Below are 12,168 nucleotides of genomic sequence, written 5' to 3'. Positions count from 1 at the left end.
AAACTGTGCGCCTATCTAATGAACAGTTTGGCCTCGTAATGTTATGAAAAGCGAGATAGCTTTTTCAAAACGAAATGACCGATTAGTCTGTTTCGCAAGCCACGCGAAGTAGAATTCGCTTTCCATTTAGTTCGAATTTAATCCAGAAAATAATCAAGTAGTCTTCAACAATCACTCAATTCCCTTGATCACTAATTTTGCCACCTTAAACTCAGGAAAAATGGGATGCTAAACATGTTAATTCCAAGCTAAAATGCATTATTTCAACATTTCAAATCTCCATGTAAGATGTACAAAATATTATTAAGCTAACTACATTGAAGCTAGTTTCAACTACTAAGCACTCTTGTCTCAGTTTGCTCATCGTTGTTGGCATATCCGCCAGACAAAAAGTGCGTATCACAAAATCACGTCAGATTTAGTTGTCAGATATACGAATGTTTCTTTTATATGACTTCGTCCAAGTAATGCTTATTTGCGTTAGATAAAATAGATTTCTTTAACTATTCCCCCATCAAATCATTGTAGCAGAATAACGGACTGAATCAACGGTCAAGCATTTAAGAAGTTTGTACCAAACATTGAGCCCCCTTTTGCAGTATGGAGGGGGGTAGTTATATTTCTTCTAAGCCATTCTGGTGGTTTTACAATCTCTTTGTGATCTGACAACTTGGTAATAATTTCATTTTTATTCTTCTTTTGATTGACACAACACTTAGACGAACAGACAGACATAACAGGCTTAAGAATTCAGTATACATCGACTTGCTTATTCTTGCATTATATTTTGATTTCAAGTAAGTCAAGAACAAGGTAATTTTCAAAATTGAAAAAACTTAAGCTCACTTAAGTAGAAAAGAGTAAGAAGAGGATTACCGAATCATCATCTTCTGGTAAATCGAAACTGGCAATGATAATTGCACTTCGCAGTGTGATCAAACTGACTGATTAAGATATCAAAACTCTTAGATCAATTGAAAAATAAACTCTATTGGACCAGCTTTTTTGCACTTGTCAGCGATGATTACCAAAACCCTCAAAATTTTCAAATTCCATTTAATCTCGAAAATCAGTTGATTTCCTGTATACTGAACCCGTAGGCACTGAAAACTTATAAACCCGAATAACAAAGATGACAACTGTAATTGATTGACATTTAATGCAAATTACTGCACATTTGAAACTTGCAAGATAAGATGTTGCCAAAAAAGTCAAAGACATAATTGGATTAATGAGCAAGCTGAAATTTCAGCATAAAAATTTACATTTTCAGCCAGCCTTGAGACAATATTTCGGTCTGAAAACTATCTTTGGCAGGTTAAAATTTACCGAAAAAATTAATCGGTTAGAATAGAAAGAATAACTTAATCAACCTAATCCAATTTTTCGCAACCCTTTACTACAGTACGAAAGCGAACAACATTAAACACAAATCACAAGCAAAAATCAAAAGCGATAAATTAATCAAACACGTAGCAAAACTAGAATATCTAAAACCGATTTGATCATGAAATTTGATCGTGCATCTAACGTTGGTAAATCAATTTGGTGAAACCTGAAATCAAAATTAGTGAAGCTGGCAGCCAAACAATTAAGTCCAAACTAACGGGCAATTTTAACAGAACATTGAAAACTACCCATGAAATCACGAAGCATAATGTAAAAAAGGAAGACTTTTCATATTTATAGTCTCAGTCTATAACCTCTTTAAGACTTGATTGTGCAGTTTGTTTTCGTCCTAAGGACACCAGACCCCGGTTCGACTCCTGGAGTCTCCGCGTGTTTTTTGTTCACTTTCTACAGATGCAGCAGCAGATTGAACAGCAGAGCCCTATGATGACTAGAAGTACTAGAGCCAGCAGAATGCTTCCGATGATGTAACTGAAAAAATATACACTTTTGATAAGGGCTGATTAGTCTCTTTTTTTTGTGGGCTTCAATAGCTACTCTGATGTTCTCGTCTCGAATTGCATCAAAAAGTAAGATAAAACACCGACCCGTTATTACACAGGGAAATTGAGACCCTGAAATTTATTTGACCCACAACCTCTGCGCCCTGATGTTGAGTTATCACCCTTTCCTACTAAAAACGCAAGAATCCGAGTTACGTTTACAGAAGGGATCGCTAAACTGATAGTTAGGAAAGCAAAAGATGTGTTTGCAGTTCAAATAACCTTAATTTCCTTACTTTTCATATTTAAAAATTTAGAAAAACAATGCTCAAAACAGGCGAAGAGGAGCTTCGCATCACTTGCGATAGAAACATTTATTCCGGAAATCGTGTAAATCAGTTCCAATGATTATTCCACACATGGACGTCAAATGCAGCTTCGTGCCACTTGCAATGCATTAGAAACCTAGTCTGGCGAGCTTACAATAGAAATATTAGTCGAAAGCGCCCAACTTGGAAACATTGCTCGAAAAAAAACAAATGTTCATAATTTTTTATGATTACTTTCTGATGAACGTATTTAAGATTGTGACTTTGACTTTGTAAGAGTTTTCCCACAAAATTGTAAGCAAAGTGACTTGCAGCTTGCCAACGTGTATTTGCTCTTAATTAAACAGTGGTCTAAAAATTTTGAAATAATAAAAGAGCCACAAAAATGCGTCGCTTCTGGGAAAAAACCTTATTGGACTTTATAAAAAAGGAGTTCGACTGTGGTCAAATGAATTAAACTTTGTTACAAAAGAGTTCGACTTTGTTAAAAGTGAACCAAATCTTCTTTGCAATTATTTGAGTTCGACTGAGCTCAAAATGAATCAGTTCTAACCATATCGCCAAACAATTTCCATTTAAAAAGTATCAACCCTATTTTGTTTTGAGCTCAGTGCTATAAGAAAATTAAAAAAGGGAAGCGGATTTAGCAGGTTTTACTTTAGTGCTCAGAATATCAGCCCAGCATAATCTAACAGTGAGCTCAAAAACCCTTGCGTTTTTTGTTGTAATTGTGCTTATTAACTTAATATGCCGACGAACAAGATAAAAGTCAACGAAACGACAGCCGCTCGAACAGCGGCGAGATCGATTGAAAGGAAAATGGAAAGTCATGCAGCATTTTTGCAAAAATCGACAACATTCGCAAATCAACCCTTTAGCCTGAACGTCATTATCCAGAACAGATCATCAGAATCGCATCGAAGATGGATGGTTGTTTCTACCATCATGACAGGACACAATACCTGGATACAAACTGAACGCGAAAACCACCTAGACATGCTTTGAAAACAAGCACATCAGGAAACAAAACGGCACGACTTCGCTTACGGGATCTTCTCAGGGAGATATCAGGTTTGGGTACTTCTGGCACAGGTATATCAAAGCAACATACAGCTACTAATAATATCAAAATCGCCTAGTTACACAGAGTTACAAGAGTTCCAGTAGCAGCAAGAGCCACAATGACATAGAAAAACTAGGTCTTACAAAACCCATGTACATTTTCCGAAGTTTTGAAGCATTGCTTACCCCCCCCCCCTTCCCACGTCCTCAGCACAAAACCAAAAGAAAAAAACGAAACATTATTCAAGCGGCCCAATATACGCCGACATAAGATTATCCGAACTCTTTTAGGCCAAACAAATATTTCAAAGGAAAAACAAAACCGCAATAAAAAAATCTGATTTGGTTCACAACTAAAACAAACACAATTACCCTTAGCAACTATTTTCAATTTTTGAATCAGTTTTCCCATACCCGACTTCGATTTCGGAAAATATGATAATTCATGTATCTGCTAATTTTCTAATCGGTCAATATTATTTTCATGGCCTGACTTTAATTGCTTTCTTTGAGATATTCGCATTTTCTTTGAGGTTTTCAAATAATCAATTCTGAACCGCTGAAAATGATTTTCCAACATTCGGTCCCTCCATCATGTGGGACGCCACCAAAAATGTGAAATGCAGACGTGCTCAAAATATGTCGATGAAGTCACCGACTATGTTAAGTCGAAAACTTTCTTCATAATTAACAAATGTTGTTAACGGCGAAAAGTCTAGTTCTCGATTTCCAGACCCCTGCTGTTGCAAGTGTAATAATTAGGACATACGGATCCATCCATAGCTTCCGTGTGACCAAGCGGAAAAGGAAAAGTTTTAAAAAATCAGCATTTTTCAAATTCATAGATTGACGAATTGAAAGAAAAAAACAAAAATTTTAGAAAATTTCTCTACTAAAAAGCTTAGAAATCAATTACATGCACCTATACAGGATTATACAAAAAGTATTTAGATAAATCCATGTAAATTATGAGGAAAGAAAATAAGCAGACAAACGATGAAAACAATTTCGCTTTTGCAATAGATTAAGGTTCTGGCCCGGCTCAAACTACGGAGCTGTGCCGTCAACCGCATGGATGCCATTTCTGCTCCAAAAAAGCTGATTAAAACACTTAAAATGAAGTGACTATAAATCCAGGGCGAATTTTCAACAAACCACCATATCTACAAAATGCCATATCTTGAAGCAGAAATTACACCAGAATTACCTAAATTACATACGGGTTACGTAACAACTGCCGAACAACAGTGGCAACCTGTCGTTATGTTGCATAATACTATTAATTTTTGGCTTGTTGGAATGGTAATCTTATTTTCGGTTTGTTGGCCATTCGGCTTGTTGGCCTACCACCAAATCAAGCTATTAAAAGATTCAATGATTTTGTTAGACAAAATGTTTGCAGAACAAAGATTTCGTCTAAATAACGGCTGCTAATCATAAGCACAATAAAATTTATATTTGCTACGCATATTAAAATGCAATGGGTCGAACAATGCAAACTAAAGTCTAAAAACGGCTCGTTTTTGCAAAAATTTTATACAGCGTAGAAAAGTTTGTCAGAATCGAATCTTTTTGGCATTTCAAGAAAGCACAGAAAATGTATTTGGTGGACCTAAAACATACCGGTAAAATCCCCCTTTCAAAAAATTATAACAGCAGACGCCTGACAACTTCAATTCCTAAATTTAAATTACAAGAATGCATCATCTCGTACCCTCCGAAGCTCCTGAAGATGGCCTCTATGCCCTCATTCATGTACTCAGTGGTGGTGCAGCAGTCTCCTCCCCAACAGCAGAACTGCTCATCCCCATCAGTGCAATCCTCATTCTTCGTACAGTAGAAGTTACTGCCAGCCCCAAATGCATCCAAGAAACTACCTAAACACAGAGAAAACATTTAATATGTTTTTTGCTTTGCATCTCTTAATTACCATAAAAACTGACACTTTCAATGAAAAGATGGGAAAAAACTATCTACATTAACTCCCCTTTTTATCTATTAATTACCATAAAAACTGACACTTCTAAATTAAAATTGAAAAAAAATAAATAAATAGATTCAATTGTTACACGAAATTTGTTACAGTATTCCAACCTACTGTTTCTTGAAATGATTCGTGTCAATATGAGTTATATTGTTTTTGTATTTATAATATGGCGCTACTCAGCGGCTGATCACTATAAGACAGAAACACTCATACATTGATATTTTGTCAAAACTGAAATTGATTGTCAAACATATTTCACATCAAAATTATCGCGCTGAAAGAAATTTTGACGGTGAGCTTATGGACTCAGGGTAATTTTAGTTGCATACTGAAACATGATACGAAGCCAAATATAATTTTTATAATTTTTTAAAGAAAAAAAATCAACCTTCATATCCCTCAAAAGAATCAAAACTGCATGTAAATAGCTTATATTGCTTAACATCTCTTATGCTGGTTCTTTCATGCATGAATAAATTGCCTTTATCTCAAGCTTCTGCTTTTATTTTGATAACACCTTTCTTTGATAGCCGCAACCAATTCACACACTGCACATCCAAGAGCTCTTTCATTTGAATTATCCAGCCAAGTGGTCACACGATAAAAGCAACAGAAAATAACAATAGTCAAACTAACTTTCCCAGTTTTTTTCTCCGATTGATGATATGAAAAAACGATTGGACCAAATCGCAGTTATTCAACCCAAATAAAATAGGTTAAGACATCGCTCTACACCGATACCTTAATATAAAGCACTGCATATAGATATTCGAATACCTTAAAATTCAAGATTCCTATTTGTTGCCAACTGTAGAATTGGTGATTCTATTGTATTACATGCTATAGTAATCTGAGCGTAAGATTGATTAGTCATCAAGTTAAGTAGCACAGCAAACACAGGGTTGAAATCAAAATAGTTCAATCTTCGGAGATATGGTCCCTCCTAGGCCAGGAAATAAAATTTGACAAAATTGGTGAATCCCCCTCCCAAATCGGAACTAAGGAAGCTATCTTTATGAAACTCAGAGTAGTGCTACAAGAGATGATTTGAACAGGGCATACGATAAACGGGACCCCTCACACCCTTGGGGGCAAGTTATAACAGTCCCCGGAAGTGTAAATGGCCCTATCAGAACTCGGAAACTAGTGGCAGCATGGAGTTCAAATTTTAATATTGTAGGCCTAGTTGTGAAACTTAGGTGAATGATTGATATAATTTACATCATTTCCAACGGTTGGTTCGGAAGCTATTAGCACTTGAAAAAATACCTCCTTCGACCGAAAGTAGGCAATTTACGCAAAATAATGAGCGGTTGCATAATAATTTTAATGCGACAATAGACACAATAAAAGAACCCCGAAAAAAGACCCCTAGTGAGTGAAACCCCTCCGGCGGCTCCTTCCGGTGTTAATAGCCTTCCTGTGTTTCCGGTAAAAGTGATAATGGACCTTAGAAATGGGGTAGCTGCTTTGAACCCGAGTTTAGGACCAGGCTGAATTAGTTCTGTCAGCGAGTTGCGCTGAATCCGGGTTTAGTACCGGATTGAATTAGTTGTGCAAGCGAGTTGCGCTGGAATCTGAATTTAGTACCGGGTTGAATTAAATGTGTGAGCGAGCTGCGGTGATGCAGTAGGCGAGTTTTGAATCGAGCCAAGCGAACATTGCCGATCGAGTCAACGAAGCGATTGAACGGAACGAAACGCGCGCTTATAGAAGTTGTTAAAGAGTAGTAAGCTCATTATGGGTATTGTAAATTGCGTTTATTTCCTTTGCGATTAAAAATTTACTAATTGGGCCCACGTTTTGCTGAACTAGCTAGAAACGCAAAAGGAGCCGAAAACAGCATAAGCCAAGAAGGAAGTTGCGTAATCCTTTGATCGACTGATTAACTGACCACCAACATGGGAGTGGAGAATAATCCACCGACTTTCGGGATTGTGGATTATTCTCCCCGGCTATTACACGGTATAAAGGGGAGAAACTCTGCGGCCCTTAAGTAGAGTGAAAGCTTAAAAGAAACGGCTCCCCGAGGGAAATCTACACCAAGCAACCCTGGAAATTGATATTTTTGTTTGTTACCAAAAGATATTAAATTTGAGCGGTAGAAGCGCAGCAAAAACTCTTTTGGTTCATTTTTTTTACTTTGCTCGACATCAACAAAACATAGCCAACTGCCAGTTGGAAAAGAGTAAGGAGCACAAAGAAAGGAAAAAGGCTAACTTAATTGTTGAAAAACACAAAAAATTTCGAATTTTTAAGAAGAAATATGCATAGTATAAGCTCTCTGAATGTCAGGAACAGTATTCAAAACGTCAAGGAAAACCATTTAAGCTAAAATTCGCCAAATTCAGGTACAATAAACTACAATTTTTTTGAGCACTTTCAATTTCAAGAATCTTTTACGAGCTTTTTTCTCAAAAAAAAAATCAACGACTGTTCGTTCGCCAAATAATCTACTGGATAGATTATTTAAAAATTTTTTTTAAAGATGTAGACGCACGTTTTAGTTGTATAATATTTCCTTGGTCCCACTACATCCAGAGAAGTCGAATACAGCGAAACTTCCATAAATGATTCACAAAGCTGGAAGTACGTGTGTGACATTGAATGATTTTGTTATACTGGTAGCGGACGAAAAGTGTGATTTCGATATTTGGATTTTGCATTAGACCTCAGTTGTTTTTCTAGTAAAATAGAATTGGAAAAATTATGAGATGATCAATTTTCATAAGAAGATAGCATTTATTAAAAAATTAGGGAGCCGCCACTTCTGCAAGAGTAATTATCGCAACTGGTTCAAATGAACTTTCACCTCCGATTTGATTCTATAAAAACTAAGAAAACTCAAAAAGTTTCTAAAAACGGTCAAAAGACTTTCCAAAATCCTGAACTATTTTTTTGCAAAGAGCAGGTTATGTACGCTTAAGCATAGAAGATTCCGAAAACCGGCTTCGAGATTGAACACAACCTATGAGATCAGATTTGGCAAGATAGTTAGCGCGATAAGTCCAAAAAAAACGGCCAGCAAATGGTAGCTTTTTGTTTGAAAAAACTATGCATAGCCGCTTATGCAGGAGGAAGTCATGCAAACTGTACTATCGATTGAACCCAAAATCTCAGATTTGGGAGGGTAGTTTTCGAGAAAAAGTCGAAACATTTCAAAAAACGGTAAAAAAAATTGAACATTTTTCTGTTCCGAGGTTCGAATCATCTGGTGTCAGAAAAACTAATAAGCAAAAGAACTTCCCATAACGTGTTCTGAGAATTAAGCAGACTCTCAGATACGAGAGGATAGTTTTCGAGAATACTCAAAAAGTTTAAAAACGATCAACAATCTAAAATTTGACTTCTACGAGGGCGATAACTTCTTCTGTGAAAACTTTTGCGAGTGTCCTTTTCTTGTGTGAAAACTTTAGCTTTCGAGAAAAGTCAAAAAGGTTCACAGAATGATTTTGACTAGTTCGAGGGCCATAACTATATCTGTTTAAAAAATTGGGCTAGCCACTTAAGCAGAGAAGCTTTTCTAAACAGTTCTATTCATTGAAACTATTAACTCATATTCAAATATGAGCGGTAGTTTTCGAGAAAATGAAAAAAAATCAAAACATGCGTCAAATAATCTTCCACGCTTTTTCGAAGACCGTAGATAGATGGTTGAAGTAAAAAAGACTCTAGCGGATAATACAGGCACACAGGGGAGTAGGCGGTCTTTCAACTAACACCCTTTTGGAAATCAGTAGAAAATTCTGAAAAAAAAAATTAGCAAAATATGAAAAAAGTTTTGAAATTGAAAAAAATGAAATTTCAACGAACCGATTGGTTAACACACAACCAACTTGAAAATTAAAGAGGAAGCTGTCATAATTGTTTTTCCTTGGAACGACCCAAAATTAGGTCATGAATCCGATGAAATATAGAGTTTTGTAATAACTCGATTAATAGCAAACATTTATTAAGCATACCTCACATGCCATAAATATCGTTTCTTATGCTGGTTCTTTCATGCATGAATAAATTGCCTTTATCTCAAGCTTCTGCTTTTATTTTGATAACACCTTTCTTTGATAGCCGCAACCAATTCACACACTGCACATCCAAGAGCTCTTTCATTTGAATTATCCAGCCAAGTGGTCACACGATAAAAGCAACAGAAAATAACAATAGTCAAACTAACTTTCCCAGTTTTTTTCTCCGATTGATGATATGAAAAAACGATTGGACCAAATCGCAATTATTCAACCCAAATAAAATAGGTTAAGACATCGCTCTACACCGATACCTTAATATAAAGCACTGCATATAGATATTCGATTCGAATACCTTAAAATTCAAGATTCCTATTTGTTGCCAACTGTAGAATTGGTGATTCTATTGTATTACATGCTATAGTAATCTGAGCGTAAGATTGATTAGTCATCAAGTTAAGCAGCACAGCAAGGGTTGAGTTCAAAATAGTTCAATTGTCGGAGATATCGTCCCTCCTACGCCAGGAAATAAAATTTGACAAAATTGGCGAATCCCCCACCCAACTCGGAACTAAGGAAGCGATCTTTATGAAAATCAGAGAAGTGGTACTAGAGATGATTTACCCAAGGCATACGAAAAACGGGACCCCTCAGACCCTTGCGGGGGCAACTGATAACAGTACCCGGAAGTGTAAATGGCCCTATCAGAACTCGGAAACTAGCGGCGGTATGGGGCTCAAACTTTAATACGTTGTAGCCCTAGTTGTGAAAGTTAGGGGGATGATTGATATAATTTAAATCATTTCCAGCGGTTGATTCGGAAGCTATTTGCGCTTGAAAAAATACCTCCTTCGACCGACAATAGGCAATTTACGCAAAATAATGAGCGATGGCATAATGATTTTGATGCGACAATAGACATAATATAAGAACCCCGAAAAAAGACCCCTAGTGAATGAAACCCCTCCGGTGGCTCCTTCCGGTGTTAATAGCTTTCCTGTGTTTCCGGGAAAAGTGATACTGGACCTTAGAAATGGGATAACTTGTGAAATATGAATGGGATATAGATAAAACTTGGTAGTTAGGGCCCCTATAGGGTTTTGAACCCAAATATGGAAGTTTGACACCGGGCGACCTTAAGTTGACCCTCGGGCGTTTGGACCCCAAAGCTGTATAAAAAACTCCAATATTAACACAGGAAATTGGCGTACTCCCTAGCCCAACCCTTTGGAAATTAGAATGGGCCACCTTGCTAAAACTTGGAAAGAAACTTGTATATTGGTAACTAGAGCAGGAGGTGATAGCGATATAGCTTTCACATTGCAAATTTGGGTATTAGAATTACATCAAAGTGAACTTGGGGTTCAGCGTAGCTTGGCGAATGATCTATTAAGAGCAATTCAACTAGACTAAAGAAAAGTAGTCCCAGAGGAAATTGATAGTAACAGGACCGCGGCACGAGAATTAAGTCTCTTAAACAGTATGAACGGACAGGGAATTTATTTGGCTCCCCGGAGGTGACCTTTTCGCTGAATTTGACCCCTACGAACTACGTTTTTCTGACAGCTAGAGGGTTGGGATTGGAATAGAGTACAGATAGAAATTTAAGATGCTTGGAATGAGTTAGCTACCCATGAAAATGGTCTCCCCCTACCTTTAGGGGTCGGAACCTGAACGGGATAGTTAAAACAAAGACCTTGAGAGGATCACTGAGTATACATACTATGGTTTAGAAGTTGAGTTGAACTGGAGAGCTGAAGTTCACGGAGGTCAGGAATTAGTTGATCAGAATCGTATGATATTTGTTTGCTTGGTCAAATTGTGTCACCTACCGCATACCGGGTATCTAATAAGCTTGAAAAGATTGATAAAAACCAAGCTTGGCAGGTGGCACAGTTGGCAGAGGGAGGGATATAGTCTTAAAATAAGTGCAGATGGGTGATTTGAGCAGATGTCAGGACCAATAGGGAATGGCGTGAAACAAAGACAAGAAACTGGAGGGTACCGGAGATTTAGAACACAAACGGTTGGTTCTCGGTTAGAGAGAACGATTGATCAAGCTGAGAAGAAAAGTTGGTCCGTGAACGACGCTGTTGCTTGAAGCGAGGCTAGTTGTGTCTCACAGTTGTTAGAAATTACTCTGGCTGATTTGAACCCGAGTTTAGTACCAGGCTGAATTAGAGTTCTGTCAGCGAGTTGCGCTGATTTCGAGTTTAGTACCGGATTGACTTAGTTGTGCGAGCGAGTTGCGCTAGAACCCGAATTTAGTACCGGGTTGAATTAACTGTGTGAGCGAGCTGCGGTGAAGCAGTAGGCAAGTTTTGAATCGAGCCAAGCGAAGATTGACGATCGAGTCAAAGAAGCGATTGAACGGAACGAAACGCGGGCTTCGTTATAGAAGTTGTTAAAGAGTAGTTAGCTCATTAGGGGTATTGTAACTTGCGTTTAATTCCTTTGCGATTAAGAATTTACTAATTGGGCCCACAATTTGCTGAACTAGCTAGAAACGCAAAAGGAGAACCGAAAACAGCATAAACCAAGAAGGACGTTGCGTAATCCTTTGATCGACTGATTAATTGACCACCAACAAAACCCTTTCGGGATTGTGGACAATATCGTGTCTTATTCTCCCCCGCTATTACACTGTATAAAGGGGAGAAACTCTGCTGCCGTTAAGTAGAGTGAAAGCTTAAAAGAAACGGCTCCCCGAGGGAAATCTACACCAAGCAACCCTGAAAATTCATATTTTTGTTTGTTACCAAAATATATTTAATTTTAGCGCAAGCCCAGCAAAAACTGTTTTGGTACAATTTTTTTTGCTGGACATCAACCAAACATAGCCAACTGCCAGTTGGAAAAGAGTAAGGAGCACAAAGAAAGAAAAAAAACTGACTTGTTTGTAGAAAAATACAAAAAGTTTCGAATTTTTCAGA

General features: G+C 37.3%; 1 protein-coding gene across 2 annotated transcripts in view; it reads right to left on the bottom strand.

The window, feature by feature from the left end:
* Positions 1-221: 221 nt before the first annotated feature.
* LOC134853100 (uncharacterized) overlaps positions 222-12,168 on the bottom strand; it is a 504,659-nt gene continuing 492,712 nt past the window's right edge. For both annotated transcript variants that reach the window (XM_063869038.1, XM_063869039.1), the window contains exons 4-5: positions 4,998-5,160; positions 222-1,881 (exon numbers count right to left, since the gene is read on the bottom strand). In XM_063869038.1, coding sequence (XP_063725108.1) covers positions 1,791-1,881; positions 4,998-5,160 — 254 coding nt within the window. In that variant the 3' untranslated portion in view covers positions 222-1,790. The remainder of the gene's footprint in view (positions 1,882-4,997; positions 5,161-12,168) is intronic.

This window comes from Symsagittifera roscoffensis, chromosome 8, assembly GCF_963678635.1.
Source record: "Symsagittifera roscoffensis chromosome 8, txSymRosc1.1, whole genome shotgun sequence".
NCBI classification, from domain to species: domain Eukaryota; kingdom Metazoa; phylum Xenacoelomorpha; order Acoela; family Convolutidae; genus Symsagittifera; species Symsagittifera roscoffensis.
This window is presented reverse-complemented; position numbering and strand designations above follow the sequence as displayed.